This window comes from Saccopteryx leptura, chromosome 3, assembly GCF_036850995.1.
Source record: "Saccopteryx leptura isolate mSacLep1 chromosome 3, mSacLep1_pri_phased_curated, whole genome shotgun sequence".
In the NCBI taxonomy this organism is placed as follows: Eukaryota; Metazoa; Chordata; class Mammalia; order Chiroptera; family Emballonuridae; genus Saccopteryx; species Saccopteryx leptura.
In genome coordinates, this window is record NC_089505.1 from 107,565,206 (window position 1) to 107,593,174 (window position 27,969).

The window sequence follows — 27,969 nt, forward strand, 5'->3', positions numbered from 1 at the left end:
GTCAAGGCACATATGAGAAAGCAATCAATGAACAACTAAGGTGTTGCAACGCACAATGAAAAACTAATGATTGATGCTTCTCATCTCTCTCCGTTCCTGTCTGTCTGTCCCTGTCTATCCCTCTCTCTGACTCACTCTCTGTCTCTGTAAAAAATAAATAAATAAAATTAAAAAAAGAAATACGCTCGCAGATGCATGCCCGCACAGAAAAGACAAACAGGAAGTTCACAAAAACAATAGTTATCTCTAGGTAATGAGGTCTCGGGGTGATTTTTCTTCCCCCACCTCGAAAGGAATATATATTACTTTGTAATCTTTTTTTAAAAGTACTTTAAAAAAATGTAGACCTCACCAGGTGCCTAGGCTCTGAGTACCCCCAAGCCCTGCCCGACATTCCTCACATCGGGTTTCACTGTCCTCTTCCTAGCTACCTAGTCAACTATAAGCAGTGTGGTAAGACCATGGTCTCTGAAACCAAACAGATTTGGGTGGAATCCCTATTCTTGTACCTACTATTGCAGTCTCGAGAAGCTATTCTGAGCTTTCGTCTATTTATAAAATAAGGATAATACCACTCCGTCTGCAAAGAACCACTGGAGGAGCTTATCAGAATGCCGACTCCTGCTTCCCCACCCCCCTCATTCTGACTCAGCAGATCTAGGTGGTGGTCCAGAATTCTGCGGGTACCTGGATGATTCTGTGTAGACCAGAGCCTGCAGTCTGATACACAACAGTGTTACTGTTAGAGGTTTCAGTGTCAAGTGCCTGTAACATATAAACAAATGGTCCCACAGCTAGTCAGGACAGATCTGCAACCAAGACCCAGTTTTTCTGACTCCACATTGAAGTCTTCCTGTGCTTTCAGGACACTTTGGTGGCATGCACTTGGCTGTCTGAGAGTGTAGGGTTCCTGCGGCATGGACGCCAAACTCCTGGCTGATGCATCACTTCAGAGCTGTGACGGTGGCCATGACAGCTTTCCCTAACCTCCGTCAAATTGCCCTGTAGGGATTTGAAACTCTTCTTCAGGCTTAAATGCGAGGGCAGACCCTTCCAGGGTAGCAAACAGTGGACCAGCTAAACTTTGTGGAGTGCTGCATAGCCACCCTCTGGGAGGGGGTATTTACAGTCCTGATTTACGGATGAGGAAATGAAGGCTTTGGGCAGCAGAGACAGAAATCTGGGCTCTGCCATCTTCCCAATCTCCCCACCCTGTCCTGTCATAAGGACAGTTCTAAGATCTCCTTTACACTGTGCATATGGTAGAAAAGTCACCTATGCAATAATAATTTCAGACTTCATGATGGAGTTTTTCTGGTTTTTGTTTACTAAGCTCAGGGGGAACAGCTCTGCAATGAGGACTGCTCTGAGACCTGGGGAGACCCAGTGGCTAGAACCCAGGAGACTGCTGCACCCAGAGACCAAGTCCCCCTCATGTCATCTTAGGAAATGAACAAAAGAGGGAAGGAGTGAGTCACTCTGTCTCTAAGCTTCCATTCCTTCATAGAAGGCGCCGAAATGGTACAGTTACATTAGACTGAAGAAGCTTCTATTCTTCCTTTTAAGATTTACTCCTTCTAGCCCTGGCCAGTTGGCTCAGTGGTAGAGCATCGACCTGGCGTGCAGGAGTCCTGGGTTCGAGTCCCGGCCAGGGCACACAGGAGAAGCGCCCATCTGCTTCTCCACCCCTCCCCCTCTCCTTCCTCTCTGTCTCTCTCTTCCCCTCCCACAGCCAAGGCTCCATTGGAGCAAAGTTGGCCCGGGCGCTGAGGATGGCACCATAGCCTCCACCTCAGGTGCTAGAATGGCTCTGGTTGCAGCAGAGCAATGGCCCAGAGGGGCCGAACATTGCCCCCTGGTGGGCATGCCAGGTAGATCCCAGTTGGGCGCATGCAGGAGTCTGTCTGACTGCCTCCCGGCCTTACACTTCAGAAAAATACAAAAGAAAATAAAAATAGATTTACTCCTTCTACTCTGTTCTCACTCTCCTACCCTCATCCAAGACCATGGATTCCCCCCACTGACTACAACTACTTCTGGCGGGTCCTCTGCATCAACTCCTCAGTGCCTCCTTCCATGGATCCCCGAGAGCATCAGGGAGAGAACAGAGCAGTCAAGAACTTTAACATCTTCTCATAATTTCTCTTTCTTTTTTTTTTTTTTTTCAAATTAATTGATTTTAGCAAGAGAAGAAAGGAGAGAGAGATAGGAACATCAGTCTGTTTCTGTATGTGCCCTGCCCAGGGATCAAGCCGGCAACCTCTGCGCTTCAGGATGATGCTCTAACCAACAGAGCCATCCAGCTAGGGCTCATAATCTCACTTTGTCCAGTCTCTTCCACCCACTCCTCATTTTTTCTGGACACGCTCTCTATTCTGATTCCAAATGGTACCTATAATTCTCTAACCCTCTAAATGTTTCACTGTTATTCCCTCCCTTACCCAGCTGAGATTCCATAAGCCGTCATTCTGATCACTTCTTGTATATACTTGGACTCTCTTTTTTTGCCCCACTGATTTCATCTGGCTAAACTTGAACCCTGGTTAAATCCAGCCCCCCACCTGCTCTATACCTGCACCTGAGCAACTGAAAGTGCCTGGACAAATGGTGTCTCAAAATTCCTGACCACTACCTCAAACGGGCAATGGGCCCCTAGTCCTAGCCATTCAGCAACCCCACACTATTTGCTGGGTCCATCCACTACTTACTTCCTAACAGACTATTTCATACTTTTCTAAATACTTATTGGTTAGGTGGTTGACCCGTTTCTTTTTTTTTTTTTTTTTAACAGAGACAGAATCAGAGAGAGGGATAGATAGGGACAGACAGACAGGAACGGAAAGAGATGAGAGCATCAATCATCAGTTTTTCGTTGCGACATCTTAGTTGTTCATTGATTGCTTTCTCATGTGTGCCTTGACTGTGGGCCTTCAGCAGACCAAGTAACCCCTTTCTCGAGCCAGCGACCTTGGGTCCAAGCTGGTGAGCTTTGCTCAAACCAGATGAGCCCTTGCTCAAGCTGGCGACCTCGGGGTCTCGAACCTGGGTCCTCTGCATCCCAGTCCGACGTTCTATCCACTGCGCCACCACCTGGTCAGGCTTGACCTGTTTCTTAACAGTTTCCCCCATTTTGCACAGATCTCACAAGGCTTTTGTGAAGATTGAGTGATTATGCATATTAAGCACTTAGCACAGAGCTTTATAGACATACAGAAAGCACTCAGAGAATAGGACCTCTTATCATCTTCAGTTCTCCAAAGTAGGGCTCGACTCAAACTTCTTCCCTGATTGTAAATGGAGGTTTAGAAACCAGTAATTTCTCTGAAGTTACATGGCTTAGAAGCAAAGTTGGGATTTCCACCCAGAACTGTCAGAACTCCAGATCCTAAGCTCTCGGTGTCTGCATGTACGACTCTTAGTACAGTTTGGGTATATAACACATGCAAGCAGTGGCGTTCCTGCTGCTTTGTGGCCCTAAGTCCAACTTCCTAAATTAAGCTTAAGTTCTTAAGGGTTTTTTTTTAAGTTCTTAAGTTCTACTTCTGAACCAATCCATCCACCCTTCTTGTTTCTCCCTCTCCTACGAGACAATACAGAAGAGTGGGCTTTGGTCACCGCCTCTTCAATGTGCCCCATGCCCTCTGCTATATGGACTTTGCAGCCCACTCAGCCTGGACCTCTTCCCTGCACCTGCCCCAAACTCTCTAACTCTCCTATACAACATGTCTCCTTGGTGAAACTCTCATCGACGCCCCGAGGTTCCTTCTTTCTTTGACCTTCTCCAGTACCAAGTCTGTCCCATGCTGCTTCATGCTTCATCATAAAGACTACAGCTTTTGCCCCTCCCCCCTCAGTATCTCATAAAGAATAGGCAGGAGCTCAATGGATGACCTCACTGAACCAGAGCCAGAAGGCAAGCACTGTGTTGGAAACTAGGAACCCTGTAGTGCCCATCAGGGAGCAGGGTAGGGTGTGGCAGGGACCGTTTCCCACCCACTGCAGCAAACTAGTCCCTCACTGTGCCAACAGGCCAGCACCCACCAGCTGGGGAGGCTTCGTGGCTGACTGGTACCAAGTGTTGGCAAAGACAAGGTGCATGTGAGTGAGGAGTTAAGGGAAAGTCTTGCTGACAATCAGCTCTCTAGAGGGGTATTTTGGATGTGACAAAACAATCGACAATAGAGCTACCATTGTCTTTTAATTTCAGGAGTTAGAGAGGTTCCCCTTGACATAAAGTCAAGAGTCTCCAGAATAAAATTCCATTATACATGTAAGAAACTAAAGCTACTTAAACTGGCTCATGAGTTAACTTTATTCTTCTTTAAACTGTACATGTACATTTTGTTTATATATTTCACAATAATAATTAACGAAGGCATAGGAAAGCTAAATGACTTTGCTAAGGTTTTCCAGGAAAGAATTTTGAAATCAATCAGTGCCACAGGAATACCCACCCCAGCATATTGTTAGATTGTCCAAAAGGAGGCCCTGGCCAGGTGTCTCAGTAGATACAATGTTGTCCCAGCACACCAAAGTCACAGGTTCGATCCCCAGTCAGGGCACATATGAGAAGCAACCAATGACTACACAACTAAATGGAACGAGTTGATACTTCTCTCTCTCTTTCTCTTCCTTCCCCTCCTCTTTCTCTCTCAACTCAATGGAAAAATAAGAATAATAAAAATTATCCAAAAGGATAGAAATCAGCCCTGGCCAAGTAGCTCAGCGTATCATCCCAATATGCCAAGGTTGCAGGTTCAATCCCCAGTCAGGGCACATACAAGAATCAACCAATGAATGCATAAATAAGTGGAACAAATCAGTATTTCTCCCTTTCTCAAATCAATAAATAAAATTTTAAAAAAGGATAGAAATCAGTTCAGTATAGTAGGTGGTTAAGGGCGTGGGCTTCAAGTCAGACAGACCTGGGTCTAAATCTGGACTTGCTACCCTGGCCATGTGAATTTGAGTAAGTTGCTAACATTTCTGAGCCTCATTTTCTTCACCTGCAAAGTAATGGCAGTAATACTGAGCTCATTGGGTTTTAAGATGTGAGAAATTAAAGGTAATGTTACAAAGAGCACAGGACCTGACATAAACCTTATTTTGTTGCTTCTAAGACCCAACAATTGTGATATACATTCTTATTTCTAAGAATCAGTGCATCTTAGAATTGATGGAATATGGTAATAACCATATATAGCAGCTGTCATCACCATCATCAATCAGTATCACAACTGAAGGACATCTGCTCTTAGGATCCTCTCAAGACACCAGGAGACAGCCTGCCTTGTGAGGTGTCCACTCTCCCCTGCCCTGCCCCACACACTCCCTGTGTGGCTTGGCCTTGACTTACCTTTCTTTCCATTGTTGGAGGGTGTAGACTTCCCACTGTCCGAGTTCAGCTCAAACACCCGTAAGTCTGTGAGCACCTCCTCTTTGAGAGTCTCTACTCTGGCTGGAGGCCTGGGCTCTGGGCCGCTGGGGCGGCCAGCAGGGGTGTGGGGCTTGGACTGAGTGGGGGGCGGGGGTCCAGTCTCACCCGCATCCACAGCCAGGCTCTGTTCCTCCAAAGATGCCTCTAGAAGCTTTTGGGACAGGTCCTTGGGCAGCAATGGTGCCTCAAGTATGGTGGCAGGTTTGGCAATCTGTGTCACGAGGGAGATACTCTCGCTGCTCTCTGACGGGGTCACCTCTGTTGGAGGTTCGACTGGATTCACCAAATTCTCTTCATAGGGGCTTTGGGGGCCAGGTTCTCCTTCAAGGGATGTGGAAGTTTTGGCCACAGGAACTTCTGCCCCTTTTGGAGATGTGGGTGAAATGCTAACAAGCTCCTCTGTCGAGAGAAAAGCAGGAAAGCAGGCAATGTGCCCTGGTCAGCCCCAAGACAACCGTGGAGGTCTCTGAAGACGGGCCTCAGGCTCCTCCAAAGTTTACTTTGATCAAGACGGAAGGGTGCCAGTTTCCTCAGCCCTTCCATCGGGTTCTTCTGCAGATACTCCCTGTCAAAGTCTCTCCTGCCCTTGAGGCCTAGCACATACCTAGTGGGCACTTGCCTTCCAGAAACACAGCCCAAGATGGTATCACAGGTTAGAAAGCCGAGACTTGTCATACAGTCAGTTTGGGGTTCAGGTCAGACTTGGCGACATCATAGGTGTATGATCTTGGGCAAGGCACTTAGCTTTTCTTTAACTTACCTGCCTCATTCATAAAAGGGGGATAATGAAGTTGTGGTAATGACCATACACATAAAGCTCTCATTACAGGTTGCACATATAACATAAGCACTTAATAAATGTGTTAATATTGTATCATTCAGGTGGCTCCAGCACACTGTCCTAAGCCAAGCTGCCATAGAGGATCCTCAGCTCCCTCTAAGCCAGCGGTTCCCAATATTGCAGGGATTGGGAACCTTTTTGGCTGAGAAAGCCATGAACGCCACATATTTTAAAATGTAATTCCATGAGAGCCATACAACAACCCGTGTACATTACGCATTATCCAATAAAAATTTGGTGTTGTTCTGGAGGACAGCTGTGATTGGCTCCAGTCACCCACAACCATGAACATGAGCGGTAGGAAATGGATTGTAACACATGAGAATGTTTTATATTTTTAACATTATTTTTTTTATTAAAAATTTGTCTGTGAGCCAGATGCAGCCATCAAAAGAGCCACATCTGGCTCACGAGCCATAGGTTCCCAACCCCTGCAATACTGGCTGGGCATTAACATTACAGGAGTTCCTTAAAAATATGTTTGGGCCTGACTAGGCGGTGGCACAGTGGATAGAGCGTCGAATTGGGATGCTGAGGACACAGGTTTGAGACCCCGAGGTCACCAGCTTGAGCGTGGGCTCATCTGGTTTGAGCAAAAGCTCACCAGCTTGGACCCAAGGTTGCTGGCTTGAGCAAGGGGTTACTCGGTCTGCTGAAGGCCCAAAGTCAGGCGCATATGAGAAAGCAATCAATGAACAACTAAGGTGCCTCAACGAAAAACTGATGATTGATGCTTCTCATCTCTCTCTCTGTTCCTGTCTATCTGTCCCTATCTATCCCTCTCTCTGACTCTCTCTCTGTCTCTGTAAAAAAAAAAAAAAAAAAAAAAAAAAAGTTTGGCCTGACCAGGAAGTGGCGCAATAGATAGAGCGTCAGACTGGGATGCGGAGAATCCAGGTTCGAGACCCTGAGGTTGCTAGCTTGAGCGCGGGCTCATCTGGTTTGAGCAAAGCTCACCAGCTTGGACCAAGGTTGCTGGCTCGAGCAAGAGTTACTCGGTCTGCTGAAGGCCCACGGTCAAGGCACATATGAGAAAGCAATCAATGGACAACTAAGGTGTCGCAACGAAAAACTGATGATTGATGCTTCTCATCTCTCTCCATTCCTGTCTGTCTGTTCCTGTCTGTCCCTTTCTCTGACTCTCTCTGATGTTTGGCCATAGAATCTTGCAAAGGGAGCTAAAAAGCTCTGGAATTTCAATAAGTATCCCTGGGATCCAACCAGTCTGGGAAACATCTCCTTGCAGCCTAGCCTGTCCTCAGCCTGCACACAAATGGCACACATTCCTCACCCTTCCCCAGGCGCCCTGTCTCTCCAGGCTTCCGAGAAAATGGCTCAGACAGTCCCCCACAGCCAGGACCTGTGACCTGCCCGCCACCTCTCACTACTTCTTACCTTCTTCCTCGTCCCATCCAGGCTCCTCAGAGATGCTTTGTTCAGCGCGCTGTTTCAGGGCATCCCTCCGAGCCTGCTCCTGAATGTGGGGGAGCAGACGGCCAGAAGCAGTCAGAGCGCTCTGTTCCCACACCCTGGTACTGACCGCAGAACTCCTGGCACCATGTCCCCTTCTTCCATCAACAAAACCCAGCCCACTTCCCTCCCGCCTAAGTGGAGTACCTCCCCAGGCGAGGCCAGCATACCTGCTCTAGTTGATGAACTTTATAGAAATACCGATGCCAGAATTCTGAATGGGAAACAGCTGCTGGCACCTGGAAGGAAGGGACAGCAGAGATGAGACTTCTGGAGTGGTTATGAGGGCTCTGTATCCCCAGCCTTACCAGCCAGTTCCTAGCCACTCTGGGTTTCAGACATGTAAGAGACTGAGCAATGATTGTTAGAACACTCCACCCTACACCTCACCCCTACTACTGTCCTGGCCTAACTTGGCCCAGGAGAGAGAAAAGACACTCCATAAGGCTTTGCCAGCCTTCCATTTCTCACCATGATGGCCAGAAACCTGGAAAATCAGTTTCCCCCATGCAGACTCTTGGCTCAGGACCTGGCTGGTTTGGCTCTATAAGGTTTCCCATTGCTCTCTAAGCCAGATGACTCTAAATTGGCTCTGGACACATCCCTGCCACCTCCCAACCCCTCAAGCTGGGAGCTGGCTGAGGTCCTGCTGGCTGGGCCCTCACCATCTTGGTGTAGAGGGCCCGGATGGAGGGGCTGCCTACAAGGAGCTCTGAGATCTCCCCCTTCTTCTCTTCCAAGCAGAACTGGGAAAGCCAGGCGTCAAACAATTCCGGGGGCCCTGTAGAGGGATAGACACTGATGGTCAGTTCCCTAGAACTGGGGAAAGAACATTGGGCCTACAGAAGACACACATAAGCCTGGAAATGAACAACGAGGAAAGCTTAAGGTTTTTTTCAAAGCCATTTGGCCCAAGGTAAGGGGTAAAGCAGGGTGATGGAGTGGGTGGGCCCTGTGATACCAGGGCACAGCACCTAAGTGACCTCCAGGAGGCCCTGCAGATTCCATCCCCTGCCACGCCTGCTTGTCTTTTAGCCCACTGCACTTGGTCACTGAATCTCCTCTGAAACAGCTGCTGTCAGGTCACCGTGACCCACGCTGCCATTTCCAATAGCTACTTCTCTGTCCTCCCTCATGTGACCAATCCAGTTTCTGACTCTGGGAGTCACTGCTTTCTTGTCGAACCCTCCAGATCCAGGGATCTAAGCATCCCCTGGACACGTCTACCTGCACAGGTGCTGCAAACCCAATTCATTTGCTTCCCTGCCCAACCTGACCCGCCCAGTGATCACTGGGAACCTGGGGACCCTGCTAGATGCCTCCTGACCCAGTTACTCTGTATTCTACTGCCTCGGTGCCTCTCATATGCACATTTTCCTCTTCCTTCCTCCTGCCACTTCCCGGGTCCTGGCCCTATCTCGGACGTGAGGACAGCTACCAAGCCTCATAACTGGTCTTCCCGTCTTCTGTCTCTTTCTCCAGTTCATCCTTCACAACACTGCCCAAGGTTCTTTTATAAAATGTAAAATCTGATCGCCCCAGGCCTCAAAACCCTTCAGTAGTTCTCTACAGGAAGGCTTTTAAAGCTAGGACCCAAAGATGGGCTTCAAAGGGTCAGAGAATTCCCATTTTGTATATAAAATTTTGTGGAGAGAGAACTTGTCATTTTTAACAGATTTTGAAAGGCCTTTGTGACTTAAAAAAGATTAAGAAGCACTACCTTGAGCATTTTAGGACAAAATTCAAACGGCTTAGTCTGGCACCCAAAGTATTCCAACCTGGCTCCCACGGCGGCTCCGACTGCCTTCGCTCCCTCACAGGTACCCTTACTCCAGCCTTCCTGCGTGCTGAGGCCCGCCCTGCTCTTTCTAGGCCTTCACATGTCCTGTTGCCATGCTTCAACACCCATTCCCTACATCCAAAGGTAAAATTAGTTTACTACCAATTCACCTAAAACCTCAATTCAAGAGTCGCACCCTTGGTTCCCAGGCGGGCCGGGCACCAGCCCTCTGGCTTCCCACTGCCCCCATCATTCTACGGAAGCAGTCACTCCAAATCGACTATCTTCGCTTTTTATTCAGTTTCCTGTTTCCCTCTTCTAACAGCAGGTTTCTGGAGGTCTGGGCCAGGCTGGAGGTTAGACTCATTCTGATCTCCTGTTCCTGGCCTGGGGCTTGCTGTGCCAGAGGGGTTTAGCAAACGGGCAGGGCAGCAGGGCTGGGAGGGAGCCTGAACTGAGGACGAAGGAGAACTGAGGATGAAGGGGAGCATCAAAACCTCTGCTGACAGGTATAAAGACAGCCAGAGTTCAGGGAGGAAAAGGGACCTTCAACCTATCCCATCGTATCCAAGGTACACACTAGCCCCTCTCTGGTCCCTCTACACAGGGGATGCCTGGCCACTGCGACCAGAGACAAACAGGGAGCACAGCCCAGATGCCCTCTCCGTTGGCCTCCCTGCCCTGTGAGCCCACCCTCACCGACACCCCCTCACCGTCTGGTTCATTGCAGTAGGTCGCTGGGTCTGACTGCAGGCTATAGAGACGAGCCTGTAAGAAACAGAAGACCCTTCAGCTAGGCAGCGAACAGCCCCCCCAGCAGACGAAGAGATGCAGATCTCTGTGAGGACCCTGACTGGCAGGATCATCACCCCCTCATCAGCAGTGTCAGTAGTGTCATCTTGAGGTTGAGCCCAGTTACACTACTGACAATGTCAAAGCTAAAATCCAAGACACGTAGGGCATCCTGCCCCCTAGCAGTATGTACTTTTGCAGGCACACAGCTGGAGGACGGCCACACTTTCTCAGACTACAGTATTCAGAGAGGCCGCCCTGCACTTGGTGCCTCAGCTGCGGGGGCATCACTGAGCTCTCCCTTTGGCAGCTCGTGCAGCGCAACTGCGACAAGATGGTTTGCCATGCCTGTGAAGCCCGCCTGCACCCCCGGGCTGTCAACTGCCTCAAGAAGTGTGGCCATACCAACTTGTGTCCCAAGAGTTAAACAAGGCCCCTCCACCACCTCCTCAGGCCTGTACCCCATGGCCCTGGGGCCTCAATGAAGTTTCCCTTTCACTGACTCGAGCAGTGAAAAAAAGAAAAAGAAAAACAACAAAGAGAACATAAATTCTGAGATGCTGGGCAAAAAAAGCACCCTCTCTCTACCAGAGTATCCAATCACCACAGCCCAGCTTCTCCCCTGTTGGCTGCCACACCCACAGGGCACCTGTCAATTAATACTGTGGCTAGAGAGTGGGATGCTGGGCCAGGAGTCCAAAACCAGGCTCCGAGAAAAAGGATGTTTTTAGGGGGGGATGAGTGATGAGAGGCATTAACTCATAGTTGTGGCACTTCAGTTGTTCACTGCTTGCTTCCATGTGTGCCTTGACTGGGAGCTTCAGTTGAACCAGTGACCCCTTGCTCAAGCTGTGACCTTGGGCTCAAGCCAGCAACCATAGGATCATGATGATGATCCCATGCTCAAGCCAGCAACCCTGCACTCAAGCTGGCTGAGCCTGCACTCTGGCTAGAGGAGCCCGCGCTCAAGCAGGCGACCTTTGGTTTCGAACCTGGGACCTCAGTATCCCAGGTCAATGCTCTATCCACTGCTCCACCACCAGTCAGGCCAAAAAAAGATTTTTCATCCATTATTCCACCCCTACGAATTAATACAGTGCAAACAGGCAACAAAATTACATGTATAAAATGCTTTTGAATTGTATGAAATATGAAAAATGCTAATGCAAAAAATATTAAAAGTCCAAATTTATGGGCAAGTTTTTTTTTATTTTTTTATTCATTTTAGAAAGGAGAGAGAGAGAGGAGAGAGAGAGAGAGAAGGGGGAGGAGCAGGAAGCATCAACTCCCATATGTGCCTTGACCAGGCAAGCCCAGGGTTTCGAACCAGCGACCTCAGCATTTCCAGGTCGATGCTTTATCCACTGCGCCACCACAGGTCAGGCCTAGGCAAGTTTTGAAATAATGTAACTTCCCCAAATTAAAACCATTTATTAAGAATTTAATTTCATAGCTGTCTGCCAAGTGAACTATAAACCTGTTTTCCAATTAAGGCCACAGGAAGTGTCAAAAGTTAGCCGGTGAACAGGAAGCCCGTCTTTCTCCCTCAGTACCCTGGGAAGCGTGGACGCACCAGCAGCGCCGGTGCTTCAACAAGTGGTTTTGGTGATTCACTGTTACCATTTTAAAAATTCACAATTCCACTCAAATGTTCACTAAATGGTGGTGTCAGAATTAGTGCCAAAAACACACTTGAGGTCTGACCTGTGGTGGCGCAGTGGATCAAGCGTCAACCTGGAAACGCTGAGGTCGCCGGTTCAAAACCCTGGGCTTTCCTGGTCAAGGCACATATGGGAGTTGATGCTTCCTGCTCCTCCCCCCTCCCCCTCTCTATAATGAATAAATAAAATCTTTAAAAAAAAAAAAAAAAACACACTTGAAAAATCAGTATGTTTGTAATGGAAATTCAATGTGGTAAAATGCTACAAAGGAAACCAAATTGCTATGACATGACACTGAATTTAGAAGAAAACACTCCATGAAATCCAAGAAGTAACGATGAGAAAATAAAATGCAGAAATGTAGACATTGTCCCCACATACATGTATTCCTATTGGAAATTAATCTTAAGGAATCCAAATGCGGCCATCATGCCTGTAAAGATGCCCCCGGCAGCATTCCTTGATACAATTTAAAGCTGAAAGGACTCCAAATGTGCAACACAGTGAAATGACTAAATAAATTATGCTATATTCGCTTGCAAAAAGTTCAGGACATTAAAAATGATGGTGATTAGAAAAGGTGCTAGATTTATTGTAAATTTTTTAAAAGAAAAACCCCCACCATGTAAACAAAAAGAAACAGAAGGCTACACACTGACAACAAATCAGTGGTATGCCTGATTGGTGGTGGCATAGTGGACAGAGTATCAACCTGGAACGCTGAGGCCCAGGTTCGAAACCTTGAAGTCATCAGCTTGAGTGAGGGCTCATCCGGCTTGAGCACAGGTTCTCCAGCTTATGTGTAGGGTTGCTGGCTTAATCACAGAATCAGCATTATCCCAAGATCGCTGGCTTGAAGCCCAAAGGCCACTGGCTTGAGCCCAATGTTGCTGGCTTGAGCAAGGGGTCACTGGCTTAGCTAGAGCCCCCTGGTCAAGGCACGTATAAGAAGCAAGCAAGCGCCCTGGCCGGTTGGCTCAGCGGTAGAGCGTCGGCCTGGTGTGCGGGGGACCCGGGTTCGATTCCCGGCCAGGGCACATAGGAGAAGCGCCCATTTGCTTCTCCACCCCCCCCCCTTCCTCTCTGTCTCTCTCTTCCCCTCCCGCAGCCAAGGTTCCATAGGAGCAAAGATAGCCCGGGCGCTGGGGATGGCTCCTTGGCCTCTGCCCCAGGCGCTAGAGTGGCTCTGGTCGCGGCAGAGCATCGCCCCCTGGTGGGCAGAGCGTCACCCCTGGTGGGCGTGCCGGGTGGATCCCGGTGGGGCGCATGTGGGAGTCTGTCTGACTGTCTCTCCCCGTTTCCAGCTTCATAAAATAAAAAAAAAAAAAAAAAAAAAAAAAAAAAAAAGAAGCAAGCAAGCAATAAACTAAGGTGATGCAACTATGAAGTAAAACTTTTCATTTCTCCTCCAACGCCCAAAAAATCAGTGGTTCTTTTTCCATGATGGGATTATGGTTTAGAAATAACTAGCTTCTGTCTTATCAGTGTTTTCCAATTTAGTTATGGTATATCCATATAGTTGGTTTTTTAGCCTGAACATGTGTTGCTTTTGTGAGTACATGTGGAGGCTAGGGCCAGTGCTGCTAGGCAACTGCAGGGGTAGCCACTAGTGAATACCTTGGTGCCATCATAGGGCTCAGCTGTGCCAGAGGGCGTGCCCATCAGGGTGATGACGTCGCAGTCGATGGTTTTGTCTGGTGAGGGAGCAAAGGTGTCAGAGATCACCCCTAGGAAGTCAGACAAACCCTTCTTCACTCTCTCTGTTGTCCCCGAGGAGCCTTCGGTCTGCAAAGAGAAGCCAACAAAGGAAGCAAATGACCCAGGAGCAGGCTACAACAACCTGGGGTACAGGGTATGGAGGGGTAGAGTATCAGGGACAAAAGTGTACTTTGTATTTGGGAACCAGGGAAGTCTCACAACCTCTCACACTATCTCTGGGGCTGGAGAAGGAGAAAGGCAGCCAGGGTTTCCATTCCCCAGACTGGGATGCAGAATAGGGCTACAGAAGCCCTCTGAAGGTCAGAGCAGAGCTCCCTGAATGACTGTTTTATCAAAATTTCAAGGCCAGCCAGACTGAGCAAAGTCATGTCATAGACAGTCAGTGGGGTAGAAGACCTATGGGTAGAGTGATGAGAAAAGTACTAGCTGTGGAGTCAAACTTGAATCTGAATCCCAGCTCTGCTACATGTTGATTATGAGGCCTAAACTATCCTTGTATCTCTGTTTCCTTATCAGTAAAATGTAGTTAAATATATTTCCTTCAGAGGGCTATTGTGAAGATTAAAAGAGATAAGGCATGTACAATGCCTGGCACATAGCAAACATTTAATACATAGCAATGCCTGACTAGGCGGTGGCGCAGTGGATAGAGCGTTGGACTGGGATGTGGAAGGACCCAGGTTCGAGACCCCGAGGTCGCCAGCTTGAGCGCAGACTCATCTGGCTTGAGCAAAAAAAAAAAAAGCTCACCAGCTTTGACCCAGGGTCGCTGGCTCCAGCAAGGGGTTACTCAGTCTGCTGAAGGCCCGTGGTCAAGGCACATATGAGAAAGCAATCAATGAACAACTAAGGAGTCGCAATGTGCAACGAGAAACTAATGATTGATGCTTCTCATCTCTCTGTTCCTGTCTGTCTATCTGACTCTCTCTGTCTCTGTAAAAAAAAAAAAAAATACATAGCAATATTATAATATCACAATTTCATCATCATGATTGTTCAGGAAGGAAAATATTTTGTACAAAAGTTGGGGTAATATGGACAAGATCAGAACAGATAGTCTTGCTGAGAGGAAGACCTGGACCAGCTGAGGGCCAATGTATGGGCCTCACAAAAAGGACAAGTGGGACACCAAGCTTGAGCCACACTGGTCAGAATGCTCTCGGGTGAACAGGGATGGGATGCTGAGAGACAGGGTCAGGCTCTAAAGTATAAAAGACCTCATGGAAAACGATAATATTTATTCCTAATTAGGCTGCTCAGGCATCGTAAGCCCAGAGCCTGTCACAGTGCCTGGCACATGTTAGCACAGATGAAAACGCAAAGGTGTTGAGTGAAAAAAAGGAATAAACAAATGAAAGAAACAAGTGCTGTCTCTGCTACTGGCTGGACTTATCACAGTTCAGCAGGATTGCCACTTGTCAGCATGTCAATCAGTAACTGTGGTTAGCAGGCAGACAGTATTTACAACATCAACTAAACAAGTTGGCTAAAAAAACTCCAAAATATGTTTTTCATAACACGGCCTCTAGCCACAAGACAACTGACTCAGCTGGTGAACAAATGAAGAAACTGAAATCTGTCCCAATACAAAAGGAAATACGGTAATAGAATACCAGAATACTGTACTTCATCAGAAACTAGAGACTCGCAGGGGTATCTCTGACTACACATAATTTTCACTTGCATACTGACTTCAGAATCAAACTCCTATTTCACAAGAGGATTCCACTGCACATCTCTGATTAATAAAAACGCGGCCAGTAAGAATATAAGTTGGCACACCTTTCTGGAGGGTAGTTTTGCAATAGATATTAAAAGGTCTAAAACTATATTTATCCTATGATTCCTTCCAATATTTTATTCTAAAGAAAATATTAAAGGCAAAGATTTAGCAATTAGAATGTTCCTGATAGTTCTGTTTACACCACTGGGAAAAACTGAAATAGGAAACTAGGAACTAGTTAAATCTACATAGTAGAACACCAGGCCATTTATGATGTTGCAGAACAAGGTCTGCAATGACTAAGTCAAAAAGTAGGTTACAAAACATGGTCTTTAGTTGATCCTCACATAGTAACAATAGTTACCTCTGGGAGATGGAATTATGGGTGTTTCTAGGCCTTTCTTTCTCTTTTTTCCTTTTACTTACCTGCATTTTCTAAATTGTCTACAATGAATGACTCTGACAACAGGAAAACATTTGATAAGACAATGTAGAAGTGGGAAAGCTTACTATGACTTAGTACACACACACAGGTAGTTCTTTGCTTGACAGACACAATTCTTTCAAAATGGGAGCGTATAAGGAAAAACAATCACATTAAAAAACAACAACATGAGAAAGGTGGGGAGCCCCCAACATGGTCCAGAGCAGGTCAGGCTGTGAGGGAGTCATTGGAGGACACAGGTTGTACTCACAGCCAGCTTCTCCTTGACCACGCTGGCCGTGGCTGCAATGGTGCAGGCCGTGTCATGCTGCACCACCTGGGTGAACTCTGTCAGGTCCCGCTTCATGAACTCCAAGGCTTCGGAGGACTACGGGAAGACAGAGAGGGATGACAGAGGCGGCTGGCTCCACCCCTCTTTGTTCCTGTTCCCTGTGCTTCTCGGCACCAGACAGACACATGGAAAACTCAAGTGACATGGGGAAGCCTGGGCTCAGAAACAATGCTCACTTGTCCCAAATCCATGACCTGGTATCTGACAACACAGAAAAAGAACTTCCTGCTGCTCTGAGAACAGAAACTGTGTATCAGCCCAGACATTTTTTTAAATTTTTATTGATTTTAGTGAGAGAGGCAGGGGGAGAGGGAGAGAGGGAAAGAGAGAGAGAGACAGGAACATCAATCTCTTTCTGTATGTGCCCTGAACAGGGATCAAACCGGCAACCTCTGTGCTTTGGGATGATGCTCTTAACCAACTGAGCTATCTGGCCAGGGCAGCCCCGACATTTATAAGCTATGCAGCCATAAGGAACTCTCATCCAGTATCCAGTCCTGGCTGTCTCTTGTAAAATTAAGGAGGGGGTCTAGATCAGTGGTTCTCAAGAGCGGACTGGGGAAGGAGACACAGTCTACACTTGGTCTTAGCCAAAAGGCCAATAAGTGATAGGACACATATCTGAAAACAAAATAGATTTTGTTGCACTGCTTTGATATGATTTAAGACACAGCATTTCTTTCAAATAACATAAAGAAAAAGTATGTGATTTTCGATCAAAGGAGTGTTTCTATTTTTACTTTTTTTTTTTTTACAGGAAAATTCCATTGAAATGAGGCAGTATGTGAAATTATTTGTCTGAAAGGTTTAATAAACATGTCACATTAATAACAATAGTTTAGAAAGCTTTTATGAGTAAGTCTTGACAATTTAATGCCCATAAAAAGGTTGATTTTTATATTCAACAATGGGGGTGTTAGCAGAAATACTTCACTGGATTCTCTTTGAGGCTTTCCTGGCCCTAACATTCATTCACAGAGCTCCTTTGGGCAGAACTGATAATTGCTTCTGTTAGACCAATCTGCTCCCTACCCCCTGCACTCAGAACCAACTTGAGACAGCAGGCTCTCAGCTCTTGTCTAAGTCTTTTTTTTTACCTGTTGATTTTTAGAAAGGAAGAGAGAGGGAAAAACATCAATTTGTTGTTTTACTTATTTGTACTTCATTGGTTGATTCTTTATGCTCTGAGTGGGGACAGAATCCACAACCTTGGCCTATCTGGACGGTGCTCTAACCAGCTGAGCAATCCAGCCAAGGCTTGTCTATATCTTGCCTGGTCTTGCTTCATCCTCACCCACTCAAGGATGCCTTCCTGGACAACCTCTGTACTCATCTGCAAGCCTTCTCATTTTGCACAAGGACAGTCACCTGCAATATTTTAGCATGTTTTGAGTATTCTGGTGGTCTTTTCTTTGGGGAAGGGTCTACTTAGTTTTCATTAGCCCTGGAAGTCTCTCTGAGTGGGAGAATGTCATTTTTCAGCCAGCAGCAGCTCTTGGGGTGGGCACTAAGCCTCCATATCAGACTAAGGACTACCTAAATTGGGGTAGAGGGGCCGTTTATTCTTTCTCTCCATCCACACTGCCACCACCTTAGTCCAGGCCAACCTGGACTCCTACCAGGTTGCATCAGTTACTCCTATTACGTTCCCTTCCTGATACCAGGGAGCTGTGTAAGTCAGCCCAGACTATGTACATTCTTTGATGGTTACACAGTATCCTATGAGCAAGTATAAAATCTTTACTCTCACTTACAAAGCCCATATAGTCTTGCCGCTGGCAGACTCTAATTCCCTACCACTGTGCCCCTCACTGAGCTCCAACTGGCCTTCTTCACGTTTCTCAAATGCTCTAGCTTCTTCCCCACGTCAGGGTGTCTGAACACATTATTTCTCTCCTTGACACATAGTTCTAACTCTTTAAAGCAAAGAAGAGAACAAACAAAATGAGTGAGCCCTCCCACCAGGCTAACTCCTGTCTAAAGTCTAAAGTATGAGAAACGCTAAAATGTGCAGGGTGCTTAGAACATGAAGCACGGGGGCCAATCTAGTCTGAGGTGGCATCAGAAGCTTCTCCAAGGAAGTGGCATTTAACTAAGAAAAGGTCAAGAGGCTGTTGCAATAGTCCAGAAAAACAACAACATAAGAATAAGGAAAGTGTTGGTGAGGATGGGACTGGTTCAAGAAATATCAGGCAGCCTGACCAGGTGGTAGCGCAATGGATGGAGCGTTGGATTGGGACACTGAGGACCCAGGTTCGAAAACCCAAGGTTGCCGGCTTTAGTGTAGGCTCACCTGGCCTGAGCGTAGTCTCATCAGCTTAAGCGTGGGGTTGCTGGCTTGAGCGTGGGATCATAGCCATGACCCCATGGTTGCTGGTTTGAGCCGAAAGGTCAGTGGCTTGAGCACAAGGTCACTGGCTTGAGCAAGGGGTCACTAGCTCGATTGGAACCCAGTCAAGGCACATATGAGAAAGCAGTCAATGAACAACTAAGGTGCCACAACTATGAGTTAATGATGCTTCTCATCTCTCTCCCTTCCTGTCTGTCCTGTCTGTCCCTCTCTCTCTCACTAAAAAAAGGAAAGAAAAGAAATATTACGCAAAAAAAGATGGATTTGGTAATTAAATATATGTAGTAACTGAGGACAAGGAAAAGCCACTGGTTGCTAAATGAGATGACTAGGGTAGATGCAGTGCTGCCAACTGAGGGAGAAAGTGCTGAAGAGGAACAGGTTTAGAGAAAAGATGATGACAATGACTCTGGTCACGTACAATCAGCAATGACTGTGGAACATTTGTAGTAGTTGTCCAGAGGAAGCTAGTCCCAAATGCTAAAGCTCACAGAAAAGGACTGAGTCACCCTAACATGAAAATGGAGGTCATCCAGGAGAGTTTATAAACAGAATTCGGCTGAGGACAAGGTCCCTTAAACATCACACGTTTAAGAGGCAAGCAGAGGAAGAGGAACCCTGAAAATTGTAAAGAAAGCTTGGGGAAGTGTGTGGAGAACTAAGAATCATGTCATCAAAGCCAAGGGAGTAGAGTTTCAAGAAAGAGGGAGTGATCACCAGTGTCAAATGCAGCAAGTAAGGTGCAGCAAGATAAGGGCTGAAACCACCCTCTGGATTTGGCAAGTGCAAGCTGAAGCCGAGTATGTGTATAGATAAGTTCATATGTGGTGGATTCAGGGGTGGGGAGGGAATTAAGAGAAATCATGCTGTTGACCTCAAATTTTGAAAAGTAGGAGCTAAGGTTGTCTCCTTGAAATAAAAGGGGAAATGGCTGAAGAGGGGACTTGAGGGAAGAGTTAGGTTTGAGGAAAGTTTCTGAAGGCAAGGGGAGGAGAAGTAAATTAAAGACTGAAGAAGCGTGCTGGGAAGTGCTCAGGCCCAAATGAGGTTGGGGAATCTGTGGTAGGGCCAAAGAACAATGTGACTTTCTCTACCAGTGTCTGTGGGCAAGCGTGTGCTCTCTCTCTCTCTCTCTCTCACACACACACACACACACAAACTATAAGAAGAATTAAGGAGCAGAGGAAGGTAGATTATAGCACCTCAGAGCTGCATGCAGTCTTTGGGGCAATGTATGCTATGGGGTACAAGAGAACTGAGGCTGCTGGGAATTTAGTGGTCCAAGTGGAGCCAAGATATCAATAGATGGAAGGAAGGGAGGAAGGGAGGAAGGAAGGAAAAATGGACTGGTGGTATTTAAGAGGCTTCCCCATCACTCTCAGCACTTAATAAAAACAGCCAACACTTATATCGTAGTTATTTTGTGCTAGGTATTCTTAGCGCTTTACATATATTATCATCTAATCCTCACATGAATCCTATCAAGTACACTGCTTACAAAAATTAGGGGATCAGGGAACATGCAGATACTCCAGTATTTTCAGCCTTTTGTGTAGTGCATTTTCACCAATGAAATAAAAGTTGTTTTTTTGTCTCATTTGCATAATTGAACAACTTTCTTTGACATGTCGTTTGCTTTTTTCTGTTTTTTTTTTTTCTTTTCATTTTTCTGAAGCTGGAAACAGGGAGAGACAGTCAGACAGACTCCCGCATGCGCCCGACCGGGATCCACCCGGCACACCCCATGGGCAACGCTCTGCCCACCAGGGGATGATGCTCTGCCCATCCTGGGCGTCGCCATGTTGCGACCAGAGCCACTCTAGCACCTGGGGCAGAGGCCACAGAGCCATCCCTAGCGCCCGGTGCCATCTTTGCTCCAATGGAGCCTTGGCTGCGGGAGGGGAAGAGAGAGACAGAGAGGAAAGCGCGGCGGAGGGGTGGAGAAGCAAATGGGCGCTTCTCCTGTGTGCCCTGGCCGGGAATCGAACCCGGGCCTGTTCTTGTTTAGTAAAAAATCAAATGTTTTTAATCGCTTCATATTCATTTGAAATATCCCCTAATTTTTGTGAGCAGTATATAAGTATTCCCATTTTAAAGATGAGAAACTAAGGCCTAGAGAGGTTAAATAACTTGTCCAGATTCACATAAGAGTAAGTAGCTTAGAGAGGGAAATTAAGTCTTTTCCTTACAAAAGGGTAATTGTTAAAGGCAGAACAACACTCATTCCACCCCCAATCCCCACATACCCCTCCTTCAAATCAGAGTTCTCCAAGAACAAAGATGGAAGAATAATTACCTATTTTTTATGAGTTATGACAGACCAACTTTGAGGGAAACACCCAGGAGGTCTTCAGACACATTTGCTAAATGAATGTCAGATTATCAGTAGATTTATCAACAGGAAGCAAGCTATTATATTTGGGGCTCTCTTCTATTAATCTTAAGTGTGACATTCTTTCTTGGTTTTCAACAAAACACAAAACAGCTCAGGACATTCTCAGATTTGCTGAGAGAAGACAGGCCAGGGGAGGATAAAAAGGCTCCCAGAGTAGAGGGCTGATTTGATGCCAGACATCTCCTGGAGTCTGCCCTGAAGCAGGAGTCGCCCCAATTGCTTGAGGTAAATAGTAATTAGCTTTTTCCAGAATTCATTTGCGTTTGTTTTGACAGACTAGCATGAAATGAACCAAACACACAATGGCGTTTTTCACTGAGAGTTGCAGTGCTCTCACTCATCCCACAGGGACTGCCGTCTCCCCACCAGACTGTGAGCCTCACGAGGTCCAGGGTTGCATCTGCTTGGCTAACGTCGGTATCCTCAAGACCTGTCAGACAGCGCTGGCTGTGGAATTGACACTAATATATAAATGACTATAGCAGTGAGTTTCTATTGCTGGAATCCTTTACCTTCAAGGCCTACATCAAATGTTCTCTCTTTTAGAAGTTGTTCATTTCCCCATCTGGAATAAACTGTTCCTTCCTATGGATTCCTAAAAAAGGGACCCTTCAGCCTTTAAAACAATCTTTATTTCACTACGGCTAGTGTCACACTGGTCTGAGGCAGGGTCTGTCCTTCAGTAGACCGAAAGGGGCTAAAAACTGGATCAGAGTCGTTCTCATCCCTGAGGCCCGGCACCCAAACAGGTCGGGCGGAGCCGCTCCGACTAAATTGAAATCCGGCGGCGCGGGGCCTTCTGGCGGAAGGGCGCCACTCGGGCTTACCTTTTCCTTGACTGCCTGGTAGCTCTGCTGCAGCCAGCTCCGCCACCATCCCACGTCCTCCCTGTAGAAGACAGACATATCTGGCAGCCCTGCAGTGCAATCCTTGCCCGCGCAACGATCGGGTCTCAGTTACACCTTCAGATCGGGCGGAGGTTTCGCAGCTGCTTCCCCATCCCCTCGCACTGCAACTCCACCCCGCCTTCTCATCTCCGTCCACCGCAATGCTGGGCTCCTGTCCCCCACGGGGACGCTGGCCTCGCACCCCAACCCTGGGAGAATTCAGGCCTCAAAGCCAGAGAGCTAGAAAGCAAGCTCACCCTTCCGCCATCTTGCCTGCATGACATCACCACTATTTACTGACCTTTGACTTCCGACACGGCACAGCCCCCTCAAGCCACGCCCTGAAGCACCCTGCCCAATCCTCGCGCGCACACCATCCTCAGCCCAATCTCCGCCCGGCTTCATCATTAGGCTCCGCCTCTTTAGGCAGGGTCCATTCTCTGTAAGAGTTCGCCCTTAAACTCTGCCTCAGAATGCGTGATGGATTTCTCAGTTTTGTCGTAAGGCCCACTCAAGCGTTAGCCCCTCCCCCACCTACCTCGAATTTTTTTGGTATCAGCCAATGCCCCCTACGGTGGCCGCTACGAGCCTTGGTCAGCCCCATGGGTGGGCGATGGGAAACTGGAAGTAGATGAGATGAAGAAAGGGATCTGGCCGGAACTCAAATGTAAGGATTCCGGAGCGCAGGGCGAGGATCGTCCCCCCTTTATGAAACCAGCCGCGTAGCAGTTGTTCGAGGGATCTTTTCGGGCGAATTCGACAAGCGCAGATTGCGGGGCTTTGGGCCAGGGTTTGTGGAGGTGTGTGGAGAAAAACTGAGGTGATTTCAGTGCAGCTGCTGGAGGAGCTCTCAAGATATCGGGAGACAGACACCTCCAGTTACCTCTCAGCCCTTGGCCCAACTCAAAACAACTGGAGCTGAATGGGGTTAGGAGAAATGCAGAGACAACCTGGAGGAGGACTGAAGGTGTTGAGGGCGTGTGTGTGTGTGTGTGTGTGTGTGTGTGTGTGTGAGAGAGAGAGAGAGAGAGAGAGAGAGAGAGAGAAAGACCCCGAGAGAAAGAATGGGGAGGGGCCACATACTTGGCACTAGGTCTCATCTCTTGTCTGTTTCATGGCGTAGCTTTAGTAGTTCCCTACCAACCTCATTCCCCTTTCCCTCTTTACGAGATATTCCTGTTATCATATATGCTGTAATTTCTCCCATCCTTAAAGCAGGCAAACAAAAGCCAACCCTCTCTTGATCCTACACCATTTCCCTACTCCCCTTTACCGCAAAACTTCTGAGAGACTTTTCTATACTCATTGTCTCCAATTCCCCTCTCCTCCCATTCTCTCTCGAACTCATTTCAGTCAGGTTTTTGCTTCCCCACAATCCTTTGAAATAACTTTTGTTAGGGTGCCAAGAGCAACGCCAGTTTTCAATTCTCATCTTCTTTGAACATTATCATATTATTTAACACAATTGATCTCTTTCCTTCTTCAAACACTTCCTTCACGTGGCTTCCAGGACATCACGCTCTCTTGACTTTCCTTTGATCTCGCTGGCAGCTCCTTCTCAGTGTTCTTTGCTGTTTTCTTTTCCCATCAACCTCTGTTGCTGGAATGTCCCAGGTCTCAGTCCTTGACCCACACTTTTTTTATGTTTGTAATTATTCCTCAGAAGATCTCATCAAGCCGCATAATTTTAAATGTCATCTATACACTGACAACTCCCAACTTTTCTCTCCAACCCACACATCTTCTCTGAACCCCAGAATCTTGATCTCTGGGTGTATAATAGATATATTAAACTTAATACGCCCCCAAACTCATGTATCCACCTCAACTTACTGCAAACTTCCCCAAAGCTGTACATGGCAATCTCATCCCTCCAGTTACTCAAGCCCAAAACCTGGGAGATGCTTCTTTTATACTCAAAAGCTAATTCTTGGCAAATCTAATTGGCTCTACCACTAGGGAAAAAAAACAGAATTCAGTCACTTCTCTCCACTTCCACTGCTACTGTGTATGTCCAAGCAATCATCAGCTCTCATCTGGCTAAAGGCAAGAGCCTCTTAACTGATATCTCTGTGTCCACTTTCACCTTCCTATAGTCTAGTCTTAATTCGTTCTGAAAGTAATCTTTTAAAAAACTTAAGACAGGGATGTAAAATGGTGTAGATGATGTGGAAAATAGTATGGTGATGGTTCAAAAACTTAAACAAATACCATATGATCTAGCAATTTTACTTTTAGGTATATACTCAAAAAACTTTAACTCAAACATATTTGTACACCCGTACTCATAGCTGCATTGTTCAAAGTAAGCAAAGGGGTAGAAGCCACGCACATCCATTGACAGTGAATGGATAAGCAAAATATGGTATACAGTACAATGGAATAGTATTCAGCCTTGAAAAAGAAGGAAATTTTGACACTTGCTACAATATGGATGAACTGTGAAGACATTATGCCAAGTGAAATTATCATGCCAAGTGAAATAAGCCAGTTCCAAAAGGATAAATACTGTATGAGTTCATTTATATGAGGTACCTAGAGTAGTCCAATCTGTAGAGAGACAGAAAATAGAATGGTTACCAATGGCTGGGGGTGGAGGAAATGTTTTTTTTTTTTTTTTTTTTTTTTTACAAGGACAGAGAGTGAGTCAGAGAGAGGGATAGATAGGGACAGACAGACGGGAATGGAGAGAGATGAGAAGCATCAATCGTCAGTTTTTTGTTGCGACACCTTAGTTGTTCATTGATTGCTTTCTCATATGTGCCATGACCGCGGGCCTTCAGCAGACTGAGTAACCCCCTGCTCGAGCCAGTGACCTTGGTTCCATGCTAGTGAGCTTTTTTGCTCAAACCAGATGAGCCCACGCTCAAGCTGGGTATCCTGGGGTCTCGAACCTGGGTCCTTCCGCAGCCCAGTCTGACGCTCTATCCATTGCGCCACCACCTGGTCAGGCCCCTCACAATCTTTTTTAAGGCCCTACGTAGTTGATCTGACTGTGAACCATTGGCTCCTTAGTCTCAGTTCCAACAATACTGGTCATTTTGATGTTCTTTGAAAATTTCGAGCACCCCTTTCAGGGAACTTGCTGTTCCCTCTGCTTAAATTGCTCTTACCCCAGATATCTATGTGCTTCAAACAGTCACCTCCTTCAACTCTTTTTTTTTAAATTGATTAAAATGTTTTTCTTAATTTATTGATTAATCTTTTTAGAGAGAGAGAGAGAAATGTTGTTTTTTTGTTCCATTCATTCAAGCACTCATTGGTTGATGTTTTTTAAGTGAGAAGAGGGGAGATAGACAGACTCCCTCCTGTCTGGGGCAGATGCTCAAATCAACCAAGCTTTCCTCAGCATCTTGGGCTGAAGCTCAAACCAGTGAAGCCACTGGCTGCGAGAGGGGAGGAGGGAGATAAGGAGAAGAGGAAGGGGAAGAGAAGCAAATGATCACTTCTCCTTCTCTTGTGTGCCATGACTGGGAATCGAACCCAGGATACCCATACGCCAGGCTGACACTCTATCCACTGAACATCGGTTGATACTTGTATGTGCCGGGGATCAAACCCACAATCTTGGCATATCAGAATGATGCTCTAACCAACTGAGCTACCCAGCCAGGGCCTTGCCTCCTTCAAATCTTGATTCAAATATCATCTTAGCCACCCTGACCACATTATTTAAAACTGTAATTTGTACTCCCAGCATTCCCATTCCTCTCCTCTGCATATTTTTTCTCCACTTATCACCATCTTATATACTATATATATATATTTTAAATTGCCTCTCTCTGACTAGAAATGTGACTTCCATGAAGTCATTAATTTTTGTTTGGCTTGTTTACCTGTCTACCCATAGCACTTAGAACAGGGCCTGGAACATAATAGATGCTTAATATTCATTAAGCAAATAAAAGAATAACTATAAGGAGATTAAGGACAAAAACAGGACTAATTTGGAGCAATCTGATGTGGCTAAACAGAAATAGAAAAAAGAGAAGATGGAGGTGAGGTTGTAAAGTTCATTAACATCTATATTCCTGAGAGCCTTGGCTGCAGGCCTAAAAATTCCAGCCTATTCATGGACAGAGAACTAACAATTTTTTTTAATAATAAATAAATTTTTATTAATTTTAATGGAGTGACATCAATAAATCAGGGTACATATATTCAAAGAAAACATGTCCAGGTTATCTTGTCATTCAATTCTGTTGCATACTCATCACCCAACAATTTTTTAATGTTTATTTTTTATTGATTTTAGAGAGAGGAAGGGAGAAAGCAAGAGAGAGAGACAAGAACATCAATCTGTTCCTGTATGTGCCCTGACTGGGGATCTAGCCAGCAACTTCTGTGCTTCTGGACGATGCTCTAACCAACTGAGCTCTTCAGCCACGGCTCACCAACAACTTTTTGAATAAAAAAATACTTAAGCTGTGAAGGTAACATGACCAAGTAACCATGTTAATTGGTCTAATGGGGCCACTTATTAAAGAGGTGAGCATTTTACACAACATATCTTGTGTGATCTTCCCAATAGTCTTATGAAGTAGGAGTAATTAAAAAAATTTTTTTTAACTTTATTTTTATTTATTGGCCTGACCTGTGGTGGTGCAGTGGATAAAGCATTGACCTGGAACACTGAGGTCGCTGGGTCAAAACCGTGGTCTTGCCTGGTCAAGGCAAATATAGGAGTTGATGCTTCCTGCTCCTCCCCCCCTCTCTAAAAGTGAATATATAAATAAACTTTATTTTTACTTATTGATTTTAGAGAGAGAGGAAGAGAGAGAGAGAAAGAGGGACATAGATCTGTTCCTGTATGTGCCCTGACCAGGGATCAAACCTGCAACCTCTGTACTTTGGGACAATACTCCAACCAAATGAGCTATTTGGTGAGGGCAGTAGGACCAGTTTTTAATCTCTATTTTATAATTGAAGAAGCTGAGATTCAGAGAGATGGAGTGACTTTTCCAAGGTCACATGGCTAGGAAATGACAATTCTGATTTTAACTCTACGCTATCTAATAAAATCAAGTTTTACACACCTTATATATCTTAACTTCAGCCTCTTGTCCTGCCTCCCCAACCAGACGGATAAACTGCAGATAGGGAAAGACTGTATCCTATCATGTGATGTATTCACCTTACTCACTCTCCCACCCCCAGGCCTAGCACAGCACTTGCCCATGAGGTCCTCAGTGTGTGTGGACTGAGTAAGACCCTCTGCTTGGATCGCTTTGGTCTTTCCCACACCTTGACCTTGGCTCCCTTCACTGACATCAAGCAAATCTGGATTCAAATCCCAGCTCAGCCACTTCCCAATAATGTGATCTTGGGCAAGTTAACTTCCCCTGGCTTTAGTGTCATCATCCTTAAAAAGGGAATAGGACTTATAGTAATTATGATGCCTAAGTAGAACATTCAATACATTATATGGCAAAGTCCTCAATGAAGTAATTATTAATGTCTTATCCCTTTACCCCTGTTTTCAGTGTCTAACACAATGCTAGGCACTGATATACCATTAATAAGCATTTTTTGAGTTAAATGGTATGTTCAAAGAAGACTGGACTGGGAGTCAGCAGAGGCAGATTTTCATCGGGGCTGTGGGCATTGGTCACTTTTTCTCTTTGGAGCTGTTTTTTCATTGTCCTTGGGACCTCTAAACTCTCTTTTAGCTCTTAAGCAAAGCATGAATGCATAAATTCACCTCATCCCTGACTCAGACCTTTCTTTGACCCACATCCCGCCTCCAACCCCTCTTGGTTGATGATTCCTGTCCCAAAATCCTCCTGGCTTTGACTCCCAAGAGGCCTTGACACCCAGGGGCCACCAGGTGGTGCTGTGAACTCAGGTGTAGCTAGCTCCCAGTTTTCAGGCAGGGCTTACAGGAGTGGCCCTAGGATGGATGCTTTTCTGGCTTTGGAGAGGCTGGGCTTCCTCAGTGGAAGCCAGCTAGGCCCGGGAGGTGAAATTCCCAAAGACTACCCTATTTCTGCAGTGGAAAGTCCAGCATAGACTTGACGTTAGGACCAGCTACATAATTGGTGGAGCCCATGGCAAAATAAAAATGCCTAAGTTACTGGTAGTGGCAGCACAGGGCATGCCTAACAGCCAACAGAAAGATTCTAGGTCAACTTTCTAGAG

At 46.3% G+C, this 27,969-nt stretch overlaps 1 protein-coding gene across 2 annotated transcripts in view; it reads right to left on the reverse strand.

The window, feature by feature from the left end:
- Positions 1-22,252, reverse strand: part of BSDC1 (BSD domain containing 1) — a 29,281-nt gene extending 7,029 nt beyond the window's left edge. Inside the window, exons 1-9 of one of the 2 annotated variants that reach the window (XM_066375723.1) lie at positions 22,133-22,252; positions 21,772-21,832; positions 16,119-16,235; positions 13,599-13,766; positions 10,242-10,296; positions 8,414-8,529; positions 7,919-7,987; positions 7,674-7,752; positions 5,357-5,836 (exon numbers count right to left, since the gene is read on the reverse strand). In XM_066375723.1, the coding sequence (XP_066231820.1) occupies positions 5,357-5,836; positions 7,674-7,752; positions 7,919-7,987; positions 8,414-8,529; positions 10,242-10,296; positions 13,599-13,766; positions 16,119-16,235; positions 21,772-21,832; positions 22,133-22,239 (1,252 nt within the window). In that variant the 5' untranslated portion in view covers positions 22,240-22,252. The other variant, XM_066375724.1, reaches the window with a different exon arrangement.
- Positions 22,253-27,969: the final 5,717 nt, after the last annotated feature.